At 34.0% G+C, this 18,369-nt stretch overlaps 3 protein-coding genes across 3 annotated transcripts; all 3 read left to right on the top strand.

Annotated features, from left to right (window-relative positions):
- Nucleotides 1-336: 336 nt before the first annotated feature.
- On the top strand, nucleotides 337-1,578 carry LOC138135491 (odorant receptor 46a-like). Its single transcript, XM_069054244.1, has 4 exons — nucleotides 337-1,064; nucleotides 1,111-1,210; nucleotides 1,259-1,363; nucleotides 1,411-1,578. The coding sequence occupies exons 1-4, from the start codon at nucleotides 337-339 to the stop codon at nucleotides 1,576-1,578; spliced, it is 1,101 nt and encodes a 366-aa protein (XP_068910345.1).
- Nucleotides 1,579-5,818: 4,240 nt separating this feature from the next.
- On the top strand, nucleotides 5,819-10,651 carry LOC138130865 (odorant receptor Or1-like). Its single transcript, XM_069047592.1, has 9 exons — nucleotides 5,819-6,561; nucleotides 6,611-6,710; nucleotides 6,758-6,862; nucleotides 6,911-7,020; nucleotides 9,196-9,930; nucleotides 9,979-10,078; nucleotides 10,126-10,230; nucleotides 10,279-10,434; nucleotides 10,487-10,651. Exons 1-9 carry the CDS (start codon nucleotides 5,840-5,842, stop codon nucleotides 10,541-10,543), a joined length of 2,190 nt encoding a protein of 729 aa, XP_068903693.1. The 5' UTR covers nucleotides 5,819-5,839; the 3' UTR covers nucleotides 10,544-10,651.
- A 4,359-nt stretch (nucleotides 10,652-15,010) lies between these two features.
- Nucleotides 15,011-16,635, top strand: LOC138130791 (odorant receptor 46a-like). The gene is made up of 6 exons (XM_069047481.1): nucleotides 15,011-15,057; nucleotides 15,284-16,018; nucleotides 16,067-16,166; nucleotides 16,214-16,318; nucleotides 16,368-16,523; nucleotides 16,579-16,635. The coding sequence occupies exons 1-6, from the start codon at nucleotides 15,011-15,013 to the stop codon at nucleotides 16,633-16,635; spliced, it is 1,200 nt and encodes a 399-aa protein (XP_068903582.1).
- Nucleotides 16,636-18,369: the final 1,734 nt, after the last annotated feature.

Raw genomic sequence — 18,369 nt, 5'->3', positions numbered from 1 at the left:
GACAAAATTAATATTCATCGCTAATACAAAAGCCGGTTTCTTTCCTCCCAAAAACTAGTATATCTGCCATTTCAGAAGTGAGCTGTTACATTTGGATGTATTTACGCAATAAAAAAAATTAAAAAGTTTCAAATTTATTTTGCACTAAGGAAGACATTTACTCGTCAAAACGCATTCGTACTCAAAATTGTAATTGGTGAGGCACCAAATCTGAGTCGCAGATTCATCTACTTGAAGCAACAATTTCGGTTCGTACGATTTAATCTACGACCTGACTTGTGCTTTTAACAACCAACCATCCTCTCATTTTTTTTTTTTTCAGTTCTCTCAAAATAAATGTCGAGATTCGACTGGAAGTGGACCATCCACGCCAACCTCTTCATCCTCAGAGCAACAGGACTATGGCCCGAAGAAGGATCCTACGGACGAAATCTGTACACCCTCAGGACCCTAATCTTGACCATTCTTTTCACACTAGGTCACAACTTCTTTCAAGTGTGCAACATCATCTTCGTCGTTGACAGCTTGGAAACCTTCACCTCTGACATCTACGTGACCAGTGCCAGCTTCTTGAGTCTCATAAAGTCCTACTACCTCGTGAAGAACTTGAAGACGCTGAAGACACTCGTGATGATCTTGAAAAAAAGACTCTTGAATCCTGCAAACAGGAATGAAGAGATTCTGATCGAGAATGGTCTGAACTCGTGGAAAATAGTGTACCAGGCTTATAGTTGCTCCACGGTGGTCGCTTTTATTTTGCTGTCGGGTTATCCCATCTTGGATGGGTCTTTCAGGGAGTACCGACAGCCGTTTCCAGCGTGGTACCCGTGGGATACGAAGAAGTCGCCCGTTTATGAGATTATGTTTGTTTATCAAGTTGTCAGTCAGGGGTATTTGGCGACGGTGATTGGCAACATTGACACCTTGATTGCGCTTTTAAATGTTTTTATTGGGACACAGTGTGATGTTCTTTGTGACCAGCTGAGGAATCTGCGCTGTACAGAATCTAGTACCGGAAGGCGAAAACTCTACGAATGCATTCAGCTGCACAAGGAGATACTGACGTAAGAAATAATTCAGAAAATTCTTCAGCTTCCAGATAAATTTCAGGTTTACGAAGAAATCCAATCAATTCTACGACTGGATCGTTTTCGTGCAATTTTTCACCAGTGCCATCAATTCGGGACTGACTTTGTTTCAACTGACTGTGGTAAGTCCCAAGAGGTTGTCACAATTTCTGCAAAAATTTTTTTAAAAGGTCTCTCACGCCAGCGGTCAGTTCTACTCGAGTATCGTGTTCGAGAGTGCAGTTTTTATGCAGATATTTATGTATTGCTGGTTCGGCAACGAGGTGGAAATCAAGGTAGTTTTTGTCTGGAGAGGGACTTCCATAATTTTGTTTGAATTCAGAGCAATAATATTCCGTACAATGCGTTCAGAGCTGACTGGGTGGGTGCAAGTGTTCACTTCAAGAAGGATTTGCTGTTGTTAATAATGAGGAGTCAGAAGTCGTTGAAGGTGTCTGCACTGAATCTGTTTTATCTCAATTTGAATACGTTGATGAAGGTGCGTGGGTGAGTATTGAAAGTGTAAATTAAAAATTGGGATTTGCAGATTCTGCGAACTTCGTGGTCGTATTTTACACTGTTGCAGCAAGTCAATAAATAAATTGTTCACTGTTTGGCACGTTTTCAATAAAAATGTTTTCGTGAAGGTTTTGAGGTTAATAAAGTGTTGCAGCTATGAAAGAATTTTTTATTTTTTTGTTTCAGCACATGAAGAAATAAATAGTATATTGTTTTTACAAGAAAAAGACTTTCATTGGTTTCAATTTATTTCTAAACCAACTGTGAACAATTACCATTTACACTAAGAAACTCAACCAAAGGTTTTTTTATTTTAAATTTACTGTTAAATATTTTCATAGCGCTTAGGAATAATTATATTAATAATGATAAAAGAAAATTTAGAAGAGCAATTTTATTTAAGAATTAAATCTCTTTTAAAATCAAAATTAAACGGTAATAATTTAATTAAAGCAGTTAATTCATATGCTGTTCCATTGCTGATCTATTCTTTTGGTGTTATAAAATGATCCAAAACTAACTTACAGAATATAAACATTAAAACCAGAGTTCTTTTTACCAAATTTAGTAAACATCACCCTAAATCTGCTATTGAAAGATTTAATTTACCACGCGAAAACGGTGGTAAAGGTTTTTCAAATCTAGAAATACTGCAACAAAATCAAATTACTTCACTAAAAAATTATTTCCTCAATAGAGCTCGTGATAACACCTTTTTTAATGCTTTGGTTTCAGTCGATAAAGGTTACACACCTTTAAATTTAAGTGATAATATAATTTCAGATATTGTTGAGCCAAATATACCTGACACTATAGCAAATATAATACAGAAGTCTTTACATGGGAGATACTTTAAAGAACTGGAACAACCAGAAATTAATATTCAGGCCTCTCATGCATGGCTTAAGAAATCAAATATTCACCCTGAGACGGAGGGTTTTATATTTGCAATACAAGATCGTGTTATAAATACAAGAAATTATAAAAAACACATATGCGGTTTGCAATCGATCATTGATAAATGTAGGATTTGCGGAACTGAAGGGGAAACAATCATTTCTTCTTGCAGCGTTTTGGCTCAAAGCGAATATAAGAAACGTCATGATATATTCGCCAAAATTATACACGTGAATTTAGCTGTTAAATTCAATTTATTAAAGAATACACAACCACATTATAGATACACCAGAAAGTTGTTTGGAAAATGATAATTACAAATTATATTTTGATCGAACATGGGAAAATAAATTTGTAAAGAAGTTTATTTGTATTTCATACATAATAATAAAATCAGAAAAAAAGTAAATAAATTTTACTTCTGAAGTACAGGGTGTCTCAAAATTCGTGAATTCCGAATTCAGAGAGTGGGATGGAAGGACCCAGTGGAGCTCGAAAAATAATTTGAAAAAGAAAATTCGCTCCAAATTTGGAATTCGCGAATTTTGAGACACCCTGTATAATTATCCACTCTTTGAGCTTGGCCCATTTTCAATACAAATATTTCGATGAAAGGAAACTTGAAGATATGAAGGAAATTTTTATTTCTTGACCTGGCGCCTCCACCAATTTTGCTTCTAAGCAAAAGCGTAAAGTTAACGGTCCGTATCACGACACCGTTATTAAAGTTGCCGATAACTAAACTCGTGATTAAAATAGACATAAAACGATATAGATTTATGCAATTATAACGTGCCAGAAAGAGATGAATTCGTCATCATCGTAATTAGAGTCATGATTAACTTTAATAAGGGTGTCGTGATTCGGCCCTATATATTTATTATTTTAAGAAATAATAGAAGCTAGGTACTATGTTCTATTTTTTTCAATACACATTGATGAAACATTATCCTTTATCAATAGCACTAATAAGATACTCAAATAATATTTATTTATTATACAATACGATAAAATTGTATTTTATCGTCGTGTATAATATTCTACTTTTTTCTATAGCATTTGTATTTTATTATTAAATATTTTTTTTACTAATCGTGTCAGGTTTTAAAAATCTCGTTAGTATGAGCGTTGTTAGGGTAATAAAAAATAAATTACTTTATCTACCCTTGCGGTTAAAATGCTACTTGACCTTTTGATTTGAATAGATAAAAGCACACTTTAACATCTATTACAGAAAAAAAGTTATTTTAGTTTTTGCTTCTTCTATTAATGATTATTTGTATACTTTATTATTTAGCGCTTCTGTTATTAATTATTTAAAAAAGGATAAAAAAAAGCGAGATCATAACCGAAATAAGAATCTCGCTAAAAAACAACGTCACTTGTTTTTGAACAGTTTATTTGTAACTTTTTGTTTTACTTATGTATAAAATTTGTAAATTGCAATATACGAGTACTTGTTTTTTTTTTAATGGTTTCATTAATTTCTTATTTATTTTCACATTGTAGAATCCTACTTCTTTAAAAGGAAAAAGGGAAGCTGTACTTCTTAGGGTTTAGGTTCTTCTGAAAATACAAATTACGACGTCTAAGCTTGTGCTCTTTATATCTTCTTTTTTTTCTGAAAATGTATTAGAGAAATTATCATTAAAAATCGTCAATGATTTGGTCTTTTGATCATTTTCTTTCACATTCCAGCACAGTGGTTCTCCAAATTTTTGAGTAAACATATTTTACTCATTTTTATTCATATTTTATTTTGGATATACAGGGTGTTTTTTAAATGCTAGTACAAAAAAAGACTGGTAATAGGTGAGGATGAGTAGAACTCATACACAAAAAAATTATCTAATAAAAGTCTTTTCGTTTAGGAGATAAAAATAAATTAAATTTTGGTTAAAATTCTCAGTTAGTTTATCCCGTTTTAGATTGAAAAAAATATATGATTTTCTGGACTCTTTAGAATCTCCAGATGACCCAGTTTTTTTTGTACTAGCATTTAAAAAAACACGCAGTATACAATGTGTCGCACCTAAAACTTTCAGGTCTTATGTCTCTATTATTTGTGGACCGATTTTTGTGAAATTTGGAAGATAGGTATTCTAGTGAATGAATAATAAATTACTGGTAATAAAATTCCCGAAAAATTATAATATAAGACCTGTATATTCAAATTTGTTAAACTACTCATAAAGATTCAAACTCCAAGTTCCTTTAAACAGATTTTAATATTAATTAAATTAATTTTATTTAATTTTATTATTAAAGGTAATCCGTTTACTCATTTATTTATTTCTTAGTCCAAGAATTTTTTGTGTTTGATAACATCTTCAGTATACAGGGTGTAACAGAAAAAGTGCATTTATTTTAACTGATAATAGTACTCATCAATTACAACTTTTCTAAATAAAGTTTCTTGGAATTTGCAAAATTAAATTGCCATTTTTCCCCCTTTATTTTGACGTGCCGTTCACGTTGAATGCAATTATTTTATAAATCTGAAAACTTTTTAAACAAGAATTGTAAAAACTTAATGTTTTTATTCCCTTCTTATTGCATTTGATGAATAAAATGGTTTCACTTTTGTTTGTTTTTTTTTTTTATTAACTACTGCTGTTTTTCTTGAATGTCATGAGAAGTTACAATTGCGCTTCATGAATAAAAAGGTTTCACTTTCCTTTGTTTTTTGTTATCTCCTTGTTTTGTTTCTTTATTAAATATAACATTGTTGATTAAACGATAATAATTACTTACCACCGTTTATTCTTTACAACATACATTTTCAGATTTGAAAAAAGTGCTAAAAAATTCTCAGACAAGTTCATTTATTACACTTTCACTTCACTGACTTTTTCAAGACAAATAATGTTCCAATTACTGAACTACCTTCTCTGAAATTCAATAACAGAAAACAGGGCGGAATTAATTTCATACTTGATAGGAAAATTAAAAAATGTATTTGGAGAAAATTACGTCAGCATTAATAATCCATTTTCTCTCTAAATATCTTCATAAGAAATAGGGATACTTGACTGAAAGAAAAGATAATAGATGGGTCTCCTTTTACTAATAAATGCTTTAATTAAGGGTTAAGATGCAAACAAAGAATTTCCCGATGAAAAAATCATGAAGGGTTAGTAACAAAACAAATTAATGAGTAGTTTGCTCTTGGCTCGTAAAAAATGTAATTAACGGTTTGGTCAAAATTAATATTAATTTCTAGTTTTTGAATTATAAAGGTCTGTACTCTCTTCTCCGGAAGATTAGTGTATTCGTAGCCACAAACAAAACAACATCTGCGTCTGAACTAATACAGCGTTGTAGTTTTCAACAAAAAAAAATTATTATCTGGGAATATGGACAAATTCGAGTGGAAACAAACCATCAGAAAAAACATTTTCTTCCTCCAAATGTTCGGACTCTGGCCCAAAGACGAGACTTATAAGTTTGACAGTTACGCAGCACTTTCCGCATTCTTACTCACAACATTCTATTTCATCGGTGTATTCGCACAGATAATCAACTTATTCTACATTCATCACGACTTGACGATTCTCACCAGAACGATTTACCTTCTCGTCACCGAAATGCTCTTCGGCCTTAAAGTTTACTACTTGATCAAGAACACTCCACTCCTCAAACACCTGATGAAGGTTCTGGACGCCGACCTGTTCCAACCCAAAAACACCAGACAAATAGATTTGATCCGGGCGAGTCTGGACACTTGGACGACGGTCTACAAAATATTTTTGGGTGTTTGTTGGGGGACTGACGTCTTTTGGGCCATTTACCCTCTTCTGGACAGATCAAATCTAGACAGACAACTACCCTACATAGCTTGGTACCCGTACGACGCCAAACAATCACCTTTCTACCAGCTGACGTATCTGCACCAAGTGGCCAGCTACACTTACACCATCTTCAGCCACATTAACATTGACATGTTGATTGCTGCTTTGAACGTGTACGTGGGTTGCCAGTTTGACATTTTAGGCGACAATTTGAGAAATCTTCACGAAGGGGATCCCAACACAAATCTAATCAACTGCGTCGAACACCAAAAACTGATTCTAAAGTAAAATCAACTTGTTTTTAGTTGAGTAAGTGAAATCCATCATTGTTTCCAGTTTTGCCGAAGGTTCCAACAACTTCTTCAACTGGATCATTCTTTACCAGTTCTTCATCAGTGGAACTATGATAGGATTGACACTCTTTCACTTAACCATAGTAAGTTCTTGCTCCTTGACCTACAAAGTGACAAACATTTTTCCTAGGTTGCTCCTCTGACCAGCGAATTCTTCACTTTTGTGTCCTACGGTTTCTCAATAATCATGCAAATTTTTATGTACTGCTGGTACGGTAACGAAGTGGAGGTCAAGGTATCAGCGCACCTTTGTGTCTTTTGTTTCTAATGATTGGTCACGTAGAGTAAGAACTTGTCGAGTGCGGCGTTTGAGTCCAACTGGACCGGTTTGTCTCTAAAAGTGCAGAAGAATTTGTTCTTCTTTATCTTGAGGGCGCAGAAACCGGTGCAGATGTCTGCTTTCAAGATTTTTCCTCTCTCGTTGGAGTCATTCGTGAAGGTATATAAATAGATAGAAATTACACAAATTCTAGCTTTGGTTTCAGATTCTCAGAACCGCCTGGTCTTACTTTGCAGTGCTGCAACAAGTCAATTCGCGAAATTAATTATCTATTGGGTGAATCAAAATGATTGTGGAAAAATATGGCAACTATGTACGAAAATATATGTGGCAACTGTGTGGGTAGGATAGAGAGGACATTTCTTTGACAGTTCATAATCGCGCAATTTTGAAAATTGTCAAATCTACGGAGTGATCAAGAAGGACTGTTTAAGTTGGTAACACTGGATCGTATTTTAAATCGTATAACAGGAGTAATTTCCGGTTGTTGGTGGCTTGTCGTTGTTAATGCTATACCTATATCCTATATCAGATATTTGTCAAATAAACCAACAAAACATATCCAGTTGCAGTGTTATAAATAACCGAATTAAAGAATTTTCTTAATTGTACTGCCAACTTAAACAGTCCCTCTTGATCACCCGGTATGTCCAATGGTATAAAAAAATCAAATGCACGCTAATGAAATGTCATATAATTGTCAACCCCACCCACACAGTTGCGCCACATAAATTTCTGTACATAGTTGCCATATTTATCCACAATCCAATATAAAAAATACAGAATTGTAGCGGATTTTCTTGTACATTGCTTCGCTTTCGATTATTTCCCCAGCGTTAAAGCTAAAACTTGCTTTCTTACCTAGTTCATTTTGAAATAAAATTTAGAAGAACATACTTGACTTTCAGTTAACTTTTTTGTCAAACTTTCTTACCTGGCACAAGTTCTGATGCACTGACGTTTCTTACCAAACTTTCGATTAATTTAGCGTCTTGGAAGGTGGGTTTTAACGTTGCATTCACATAATAATTATTTCATTGCATATGCCACTATTGATTGGTAATGTCTAATGTCAGGAAACTACAAATTGAATTATGAATTAATTTAAGATAAAAATGTAAACACGAATATGAAAATATTCGAAGATACATTTGTTTATTTATTACAGTTTTTTGAAAATTAATTTTAATCTTTTATATAATAATCGAAATGAATTATACTAGAAAAAATAAGAGACAAAAATTCTGTGAAAGACTGCCTAAAAAAATAAAATACAGGGTATTTTACGACTAATAATAAACCAGACGGAATTTAAAATGCAACCCACAATACACTTGCAATACATTTTTTGATTTAAAAATCATAAAACATAGTTAGCTCTGTAGTTTCTTAAATTTTGACATAAATGTCATTCGCTTAGTAAAATAAAATTGTAAAAAAACGAGGAGTTTTTGGGAACAGAAGCATTTTTATTACATTCGCCTTAAATCAGGATCATGCAAGTTTTTTCAAATACATTTTATCGTCGAATTTTAACTTTTTCGTAAATGTCAGTTGTGACAAATAAAATTATTGACAGCAAAGCCATCATGGATTCACAATTTCATTTTAAAACAATAAGTACGGTATTTAAAATAGCCGCGTTAGCTTTGGAAATGTATTGTGGGTTGCATTTTCAATTCCACCGGGCTCATTATCACTCGTGAAATACCCTGTATTTGATTATATGAAATGTTCCATAACTTATTATTTTACAGAGAGCTGCAGCATTAATAAATAAAGACCCGGAATACACACGGAGACAAAGGAGTTTCTTACATTTCTGTAATTAACACTTTTGGATCGTGCATGATGCAGATAGAATAGCACTTATCTATTAATAATCAATCCAAACTCAGGCCATTGGTTCGTCGTTGTGACCACAACTATCGACATTCATTTTCATTGGTAGATAAATATCTGTCAGAAGTTATAAAAGCTGAAGACTTCGTTTTACATTTTATTTCCTTGACAACATCATCTTGTGAAATAATTTGGAATCGTCTGTGCAAGGTAATGCAATTTATCAAGTTATTTTTGCACATTATATCTTCAAATTAAAATTTTGGAATTGATGTCGAAACAAAAAATATAATTGTCTAAAAGTACTTTTATTTATGCTACATAATTCAAGAAAATTTAACAATTTTAATCTAAGGCAAACAAATCTAAGATAATTTAAACACAAAACTTTATATATTCTTGCTTAAAATGTAATAAACACTCCTTCTATTTTTGTTTCATTCCAGTCTTCAAGACAGAACGATGGATAGATACGACTGGACTTTGACCATCAAACTGAACCTCTCAATTTTGAAGCTTTCTGGACTGTGGCCCCGGGACCGCTACAAGATGGATCCATACACCACACTGACCGCCCTTTTTCTTCTAACAGTATTCACACCCAACCTACTGTCCCAAATAATCAAAGTCTTCTTCATCCTCGACGACTTGACCACTCTAGCTGCAACAATCTATCTTCTTTTGACCGAAATCCTCTTCGCCGTGAAGATGTTTTTTCTCATGAAAAACATGACAACTCTGAAGGAAGCGATGAAACTCCTCGATACAGACATGTTCCAGCCCAAGAACACAGAACAGGTAGCTTTGGTCCAGCCGAATTTAGACTCCTGGAGAACAATCTACAATTCGTTTACGATGTCGTGTGTCGGTGCAATCGTGTTTTTGTCCATTTCTCCTCTCCTGGACAAATCAGGAAGCGGGAAGAATCTCCCGTCACTTTCTTGGTCTCCGTACAACACCCAAACCTCACCTGCCTACGAACTAACGTACATCTACCAAGTCATCGGATATGCTTACACCTGCATGAATCACGTCAACTTAGACAGCTTCATTGCAGCTTTGAACGTCTTCATAGGATGCCAGTTTGACATTTTGTGCGACAATTTAAGACATCTGCAACCAGGAGACGACGCCCAAGAGAGTTTGGTCAAGTGTATCAAACACCACAAACTCATCCTCAAGTGAGAGAATCTGGTGGTGACAAAACTCCTTGACAACATCTTTTACAGATTTGCCACCATCTGCAACGAGTCTTTCAACTTGGCATTCTTTGTGCAACTTCTAGTCAGCGCCACAATCACTGGATTGACGCTGTTTCAACTTAGCACGGTAAGTGCAAAGAATTTGGTGACTGAGCAGTCATAAAGATTTCACAGATGGTTCCTTTCACCGCCGGATTCTTCTATTTTACGTCGTACTATCTCGCAAGTGTGACACAAATGTTCCAGTACTGTTGGTTCAGCAATGAAGTGCATCTCAAGGTAACACATATTGTTTGTTTTTTATTTCTCAATAAAATTGGAATTTAGAGTGCTAACGTGCCATGTGCAGCTTTCGAATCCGATTGGACTGATTTATCTCTTGAAGTGAAAAAGGGTTTGTTGTTTTTCATCATGAGGACCCAGAAACCTCTGCACATTTCTGCACTAAATGTATTTCACCTCTCGTTGGAATCATTCGTCGCGGTAGATTCGAGTCATTTCAATTTGTAACAAGAAATAATGTTTTGCATTTCAGATTCTTAAAACCGCCTGGTCCTATTATACTCTGCTCCGCCAAGCTGAAGAAGAGTAGAAAATGTTATTAAATTTAAGAAATATTCGTTTGTTGCTTTTTAGTTTGTAACCTATGCAAATGTTAAACGATTTTCTTGTATCAAATAAATAAATTAGAATTGAATTATTTGCGCGTTTTAAAATATTATCTCAAGAAGTACACCCACAAGTTCACTACTTTGCTCTTTTCCAAATTATTACTTCTAGTTTTTTTTCCTTAACCAAGCTTCATAGGCGATTAAAGAAGTTATAAGTTGGAAGCTTTGTATTACAAAACTTTAAACTTCCTCTCTCCGATGTGTTTAAAGTTGCAAAATTTAACTTATTTTTCTCAATAAAAGTTTTAATTCTTTTTTCGTTTTTGATTATTTGTTCTTCCCATTGCTCACCCTTGCAGAATACTTAACAATGTTTTAATTTTAATTAATTTATTTCAGAATTAAATAACATACTGTAGCGTCCACAACTAAATTTTTTTCAAAATTATTACTACCAAATTCATTTTTTTGTCCTAATTTTTATTTTCATAGACGAGCAGCTACAAGGTGGAAGTTTTTCTTAAGAAACTGTACTTCTTCCTTCTAAAGCTTCAAAATCTCCAAAGAAAAAATTTAACCAATTTGTCCCAATAAAGAATTCTTTTAGCCAATTTTTCTTCGTCTTTCTTGCCCTTCACAATTTCTAAATTTGAATTATGTATTTAATTTTCTTCTTCATATTAATCATCACATCTTCTTCATTGGGAACAAAATTTACTTATATCATATACAGGGTGTCTCAGCTAAGACTTTCAAGCCTAATATCTCGGTTACTTCCCAACGGATTTTTATGAAATTTAAAATGCAGATATTTCAATATTGTTGAAAAAGAAAAAAAAAATGCCAATGGAGAGTGTCGTAAGAACTTGAAGGACACAGTTCGTTTTCTCATGGAACACTATCCAAATATAGGCTTTACAAAATGTAAGGTTAAGAGAGTCGTCAATTTATTTGAAGACACAGGAAGCGTACGTGAACTAAATTACCTTGCTAAAATATCCCGATCGTGTTTTAGTCCTTTATGGAAGAATTAAAGCATCCAGTATAATAAATTACGTCCAAATATTGTCTTTAACTTTGTAAGTGTTTGTAAGGTTAGCAAGATAAACGTCAAATATGTCACTTGCGCTTCTGCGAAAAGGGATGACCAAAATTCTGCAAAATTGCGCGTTTGTTTCATACGCGTCTACGTTTTTGCATTTGCAGCCACGTTTAACACAGTTTTTTGCTTTTTTCTTGCAAACCAGACGTCTTTCAAGGAAGAGTTTTTCCCTACAGCATTTTTTATTGACGATCAATTTTTTATGTAAATCTTAATTGATCAACATTTTAAAAAGGCATGTAAAAATTACGTTTTTAAGACTTGGGTGATTGCATTAATGGGATTTTATTCTTCACCGTCTAAAATATCTGCATTTTAAATTTCACAAAAATCCGCTGGAAAATAACTGAGTTATTAGGCTGAGACACCCTGTCGATATAAACTATTTATTACTAACTGAAGACATGAATATCCACAAACTTAAAGAAATGTTCTTGAAGAATGTAACAAATTTATCAAAATAAATACAAAAAGCACGAACTTGTCTTTTTTCTTGTAAAACATTCTTTTAATTTCTGTAATTAATATAAAAAATCTAATTTTTATCATACGTGCAAGTCTACATCCTGACCTGATGACCTACTAGTTTGCATAACACAAAAGCTGCAAAGCTCATCAATATTTAAACAGCTTCTAGATATCTATGCTTCCACAACTGTAAATAATTATTGAGGAGTACACTTGTATTGGCACACGTGACAGTTACGTTTTTAGTTATTGATTAACTAATTACCTGTTTGCAAATAAATTAATTTTAATTAGTTCTTAGCCAATAATATTACTGAGAAGACAACGTACACGACACTCGACTTGTGAATTATGAAGAAAGAAATATCAAAAGCAGGTTAGGCCACATTCAGTTTCACAAACTTGGCAAAAATGTAGTATTGTGAGTCAGTTGCGTTTCTGCAATTTTTTACCACCGACGGCGACGTAACTCAAAAATCACTTTGTTTCAACCGATCGTGATGAAATCCAAAAATCTGAAGAAAAATGTTTGAAGAAAGAAGGTGTCGCACATTAATTGTTAGTTTTACTCGAGTATAATCTTCGAGAGTACAATCTTCAAAAAGATATTTGTGCATTGGTGGTTCTAAATATCAGCGTAATTCTTACCATAGATGGAATTTTGAATTTTAGAGAATCTGGATGATGTTCTGTGGAAATTTGTTCACAGTTAATTGGGCTGATTGGGTGAATGTCTTGTCTTGTTGGTTAATTAGGTGTAAAAAAAACTTGTATTTTGTGAGTGTTGAGAGTGCAAATTGAAAATTCATATTATTTATTTTAAAACAATACCGCAACAAGACAACAACTAAATTGTTCACCATTTGAATTGAAATGTCTTCAATAAAAATGTTTCTAATGAAAATTTAAGAATAATAACTTGTTGGAGCGATGAAAAAGTGTTTATTTCTTGATCCGGCGCCTCCACCAATTTTGCCTCTGGAGGAAAATATAAATCTAAAATGAATACATTATTTTCACAAGTAATGAAATATACCGTGCAATCAACAATTATTTAAATCAAAAAAGCTTTTGAGATTTTGGACGTATATCGAAATCTACATGTTCAGATGCTGTGAATGCATGGAAGTATTTTTGATTGCGTATACCCGTTCCAATTTAAATCTGAAATTTTTTTCTTCCGAAACCATACAAAGTGATCAAAAAGTAAACAAATCAAGAGTGCCATCTCATCTTTTGTTTTATCGAGACGTTCGCCTTAGACTCGTTCAATGGTAAAATCCATTTTACCACTTATTCTGAGATAATTGTTTCTTACAATTACAGTAAACGTCTGTAGATTTTGCCGAAAGTTGTTTCCTAGGTTAACAACAGCACATCGTTGACGTTTCTTTGACATTACAAGAAAAAATCTGGTCGCATTTAGCAATAAAGCTGGTAAATTACCTATTCTTACGAATGTAAAATGTTACTCTTGTTCATTTTATTTTCTCCACAATAAGACAAACCACAAATTATCGACACCCATGCATTGAACACTTACTTGCATAGAATTCCACTACTACATGACCGATAATTCGTAACGCCTGTTCTGATTTGTTTTCTTTTTGATCGCTTTGTACATTTATTTTCTTTAACGCACAAATGTAACTTATTTGTCGCAATAAAAAAATCTTATTCTTCTTTTTCCGTGTTTTGTTATTTTTCTTCATTGCAGAACGCTTCAGAGTTACTAGACTTTGATTAAATATTTTTTGCTAAGTGTAATGTAAAGTAATAAAATTTAATTTCATTTTTTTTGGTCCCTAAATGAGAATACGAAAATCCAGGACTTAAGGAAACATTCTTGGGGAATATAAAAAATTTCAAATTTACCTAAATAAATACAGAAAGCACGAAGATTTTTTTTCTGAGAAACGTAATTCTAATTTTTGTAATTAATATAAAATTCGAAATTTTATCATAATTTTGCTTTTGAAGAACAACAATTTAATGCTTTTCGCGGTCAGGGTTCTTCCGACAAATAATTAAAAACAGACATTTTTAAGTAGGTACAGAAAATTGCAAAATTATCTAAACCTATGTTAAATTCCTTTATTCAATGATACATATTTAATACTTAGTACAACATTACATACTTACTTCAGAAACATTAAAAGAAAAATTAGTAAATAGTAGTTGTTCTTTTTGCCATATTTCACAAAAAAATTCAGACATCCTGAAACAAGCCAAATTATAATTAATATTTACTTGTCCAGCTGGTAATTACATCCAACAATAAATTTTCACTATTGCAAAAAACATATAAAATGCTAAAAAAATACTTGGACAACTTAATTTCTTGCATCTTCACTTCAGTGACTCTTTTCATGGAAGAGAACTTTCAACTTACCAAACTACCTTCTCTTAAATTCAACAGGGCGGATTTAAATTTTTAATTGACATTGTGAAAAGAAAAATATTCATTTGGAAGTAATTACGTCAGCATTAATAATGTACGTTGCCTCTAAATGTCTTCAGTGAAAATAAGTAAACTTGACTGAAACCAATAGATAAATAGATGGGCTTAATCTGATTAATAAATGCTTTAATTAAGGGTTAAGATAAAAACAAAGAATTTACCGATGTAAAAATCATGAAGGGTTAGTAGCAGGACCGGATAATAAGTGGTTTGCTCCTAACTAATTATAAATGTAATTAAAGGTTTGACCAAAATTAATATTAACTACTTGTTCTTAACTTATAAAAGCTTGGACCTTCTTCTCTAGAAACTCTTTATAACTTGTGATAAACAAAACTGTGTTTGAGTTTTAAACCACTTAAATCAATACAAGGAATTTTGGTTTTGTGATTTTACCAAAGAAAATTGTTTTCTAAAATGATGAGAAAGTTTGACCGAAAACTAACCACACCAAGCAATTTAAAGTAATATTTTCGAAGAAGTTAATTTAACAATAAAAATTGATACAAATAGTTATTGCAAACCTAGCTCAAACCACAACTATCATTTTCATTCGTAAATAAACATGTGTCAGAAGTTATAAAAGCTGAAAACTTTTTTGTGCAATTTACTTCTGATTTAGACTTTATTGCTCTCTCAATATACAATTTTCTTTAAAAGATTCAACAGACAATTTATTTTGCATTCCAGACTTGAAGATGAAACTATCTACAGATACGACTGGGCCCTGACCATCAAACAAAATCTCTCAATTTTGAGAATATCTGGACTGTGGCCCCGGGACAACTACAAGATCGATCCATACACCATACTGACCGCCATCTTTCTTCTAACAATTTTCTTACCCAACCTGCTGTCCCAAATAATCAAAGTGTTCTTCATCCTCGACGACTTAACAACTCTATCCGCAACAATCTACCTTCTCCTGACCGAAATCCTCTTCGTCGTCAAGATATTTTCCCTAATGACAAACATGACGACTCTGAAGCAAGCGATGAAACTCCTCGACACAGACATGTTCCAGCCCAAGAACACGGAACAGGTGGCTTTGGTCCAGCCGAATTTAGACTCCTGGAGCACAATCTACAACTCGTTTACGACGATGTGTGTCGGTGCAATCGTGTTGTTGTCCATTTTTCCTCTCTTGGACAAATCAGGAACCGGAAAGAATCTCCCGTCTATTTCTTGGTTTCCGTACAACACGCAAACCTCACCTGCCTATGAACTCACGTACATTTACCAAGTCATCGGATATGCTTACACCGGCATGAACCACGTCAACTTAGACAGCTTCATTGCAGCTTTGAACGTCTTCATAGGATGCCAGTTTGACATTTTGTGCGACAATTTAAGACATTTGCAACCAGGAGACGACGCCCAAGAGAGTTTGGTCAAGTGTATCAAACACCACAAACTCATCCTCAAGTGAGAGAATCTGGTGGTGACAAAACTCCTTGACAACATCTTTTACAGATTTGCCACCATCTGCAACGAGTCTTTCAACTTGGCATTCTTTGTGCAACTTCTAGTCAGCGCCACAATCACTGGATTGACTCTGTTTCAACTTAGCACGGTAAGTGCAAAGAGTTTGGTGGCTGAGCAGTCATAAAGATTTCACAGATGGTTCCTTTCACCGCCGGATTCTTCTATTTTACGTCGTACTATCTCGCAAGTGTGACACAAATGTTCCAGTACTGTTGGTTCAGCAACGAAGTGCATCTCAAGGTAACACAGATTGTTTGCTTTTTATTTCTTAACTAAAATGGGATTTTAGAGTGCCAACGTGCCATGTGCAGCTTTCGAATCCGATTGGACTGATTTATCTCTGGAGGTGAAGAAGAATTTGTTGTTTTTCATCATGAGGACACAGAAAGCTCTACATATTTCTGCACTAGATGTATTTCATCTCTCGGTGGAATCATTCGTTGCGGTAGATTGGAATAATTTAAGTTTAAAGTAACAAGAAATAGTGTTTTGCATTTTAGATTCTTAAAACCGCCTGGTCCTATTACGCTCTTCTCCGATCAGCGGAAGAAAAGTAGAAAATGTTATGAAATAAAAAACTACTCCTTTACTGGCATTTAGTTTATACCCAGTGCACCTCTTGCACAAATTTTATATTAAGTAAATAAACTAGAATTCAATTTAACAGTCACTTATATTTGTTTTAAAATGTTTCCTTGAGAACTACACCAATTTCCTTTTTTCCAAATTATTAGGTACTTGTAGATTTTTTTTTTATCTTTAACTAACATTCATAAGACGACTAAGCCGAGCTGTTATAAGGTGGAAGCTTTGTCTTACAAAACTTTGAACTTCCTCTCTCTGATGTAACTAAATTTGCAACGCAAAAATATAACTTATTTTTCTTAAAAAAAATTGTAAAAGGATGAACTGGAGTAACATTGAAAAATGGCGAAATTTGCTTAAAATTAGTACAATAGTCCTTTCATCCATTCTAAAGTACTGTGCCAAATTTAAAAAAATTTGGTCGAGGAATTTTAAAGTTATTACCTTTTAAAGTTTCGGGATATTTTACACGTGTTCTTATGAGAAATGGAGCAATGGTCGCATAAAAATTGGTAAAAAACATATTTCAAAAATGACAATTTTTCTTAAATTTTTCACACATAAAGTATCGATATCGTAGAATTTTCTAATGAATTTACAAAAAAAGTTGGTCGAGGATTTTCCTTGTAATCGCTAATTACATGTGGAAAAACACGGTTTTTGAGGTTATGTATCTGTTCTAATTTCAATAAAAGTGAACAAAATGCATATAATTGACGTCGGTATGCAACATTACACTCATATCGCACGTTTTACTGCAGTTACGTTAAGAACTTTAACAGAAATCAATGAAAATTGAAATTCACTGTGCTTTTTTTTACTTTCACGTACAGTCTTAGTCAAAAGATTGTAAAATCACATGTAAGTTGTCACCCTTGGTTTTTCGCCCAACATACCTCTTCAGGAATCGTTGGTTGCCTACAAAATTCCCTCTTTTGCTAGCGCGAAGACAAGCGCGCGCGCGACTCCTTCGAGAATATTCCATCTTATCAGGAGAATCTTCACTCACGTTTTTTTCTCTTCTGAATCTACCGTGCCACGTGCCTTTGCGGACCGTTTCGTTCGAGTGAAATCAATTTATTACCTGGTGCCAGGGATCTTCGTATTCGTCGAAACCTTGTGGATGGTGTGCTGTATCGTCTCCGTGTGGAAAATTTGAGCGCACCCTTCCAACTCCGCTTAGGGAGGATTTTGGTCCAAACGCTAAGGCTCGTGACGCAATCGAAGTAGACTCCTGCGAGGCATTTCCCTTGCCTGAGGGTATAGGTGAGTCTTCATGTAGACAATGTGCTACACGTAGTACTCCTCTAGGGAATCCTCCACCTCCACCCCCTAGACTTCGACCCCAACCGTCTTACGTCGGGGTCAAGAGAAAACCGTGCGTCGGGCTCATCGTCGACGCGCCAGAGACCTCTGTGGCTCCAGTCTCGTCTCTAGAACCGTCAGCTCCGCTCAAAGGACTTTGCCACCACATCCCCGAACGACTGGGAAAGGACACGCTCCTCTACGGCCCCTGAGCGCGGACTGCTCCTGGAGACCGGCAAGCCACCCCTCTTATTCGACTCAATTTCATTTTATCTAACCTTTTTTTAAATATCGTACTAACCATATCACAATTTACAAACTAACTCAATCTAGCAAGTGAAATAGCTCACTTACTTTTGTTATATATATCACATTATAACCTTGTTAACATCTCCGCGTAG

This window comes from Tenebrio molitor, chromosome 1, assembly GCF_963966145.1.
Source record: "Tenebrio molitor chromosome 1, icTenMoli1.1, whole genome shotgun sequence".
In the NCBI taxonomy this organism is placed as follows: domain Eukaryota; kingdom Metazoa; phylum Arthropoda; class Insecta; order Coleoptera; family Tenebrionidae; genus Tenebrio; species Tenebrio molitor.
Note: the sequence above shows the minus strand (reverse complement) of the source record. Positions and strands in the feature narration are given on the sequence as shown.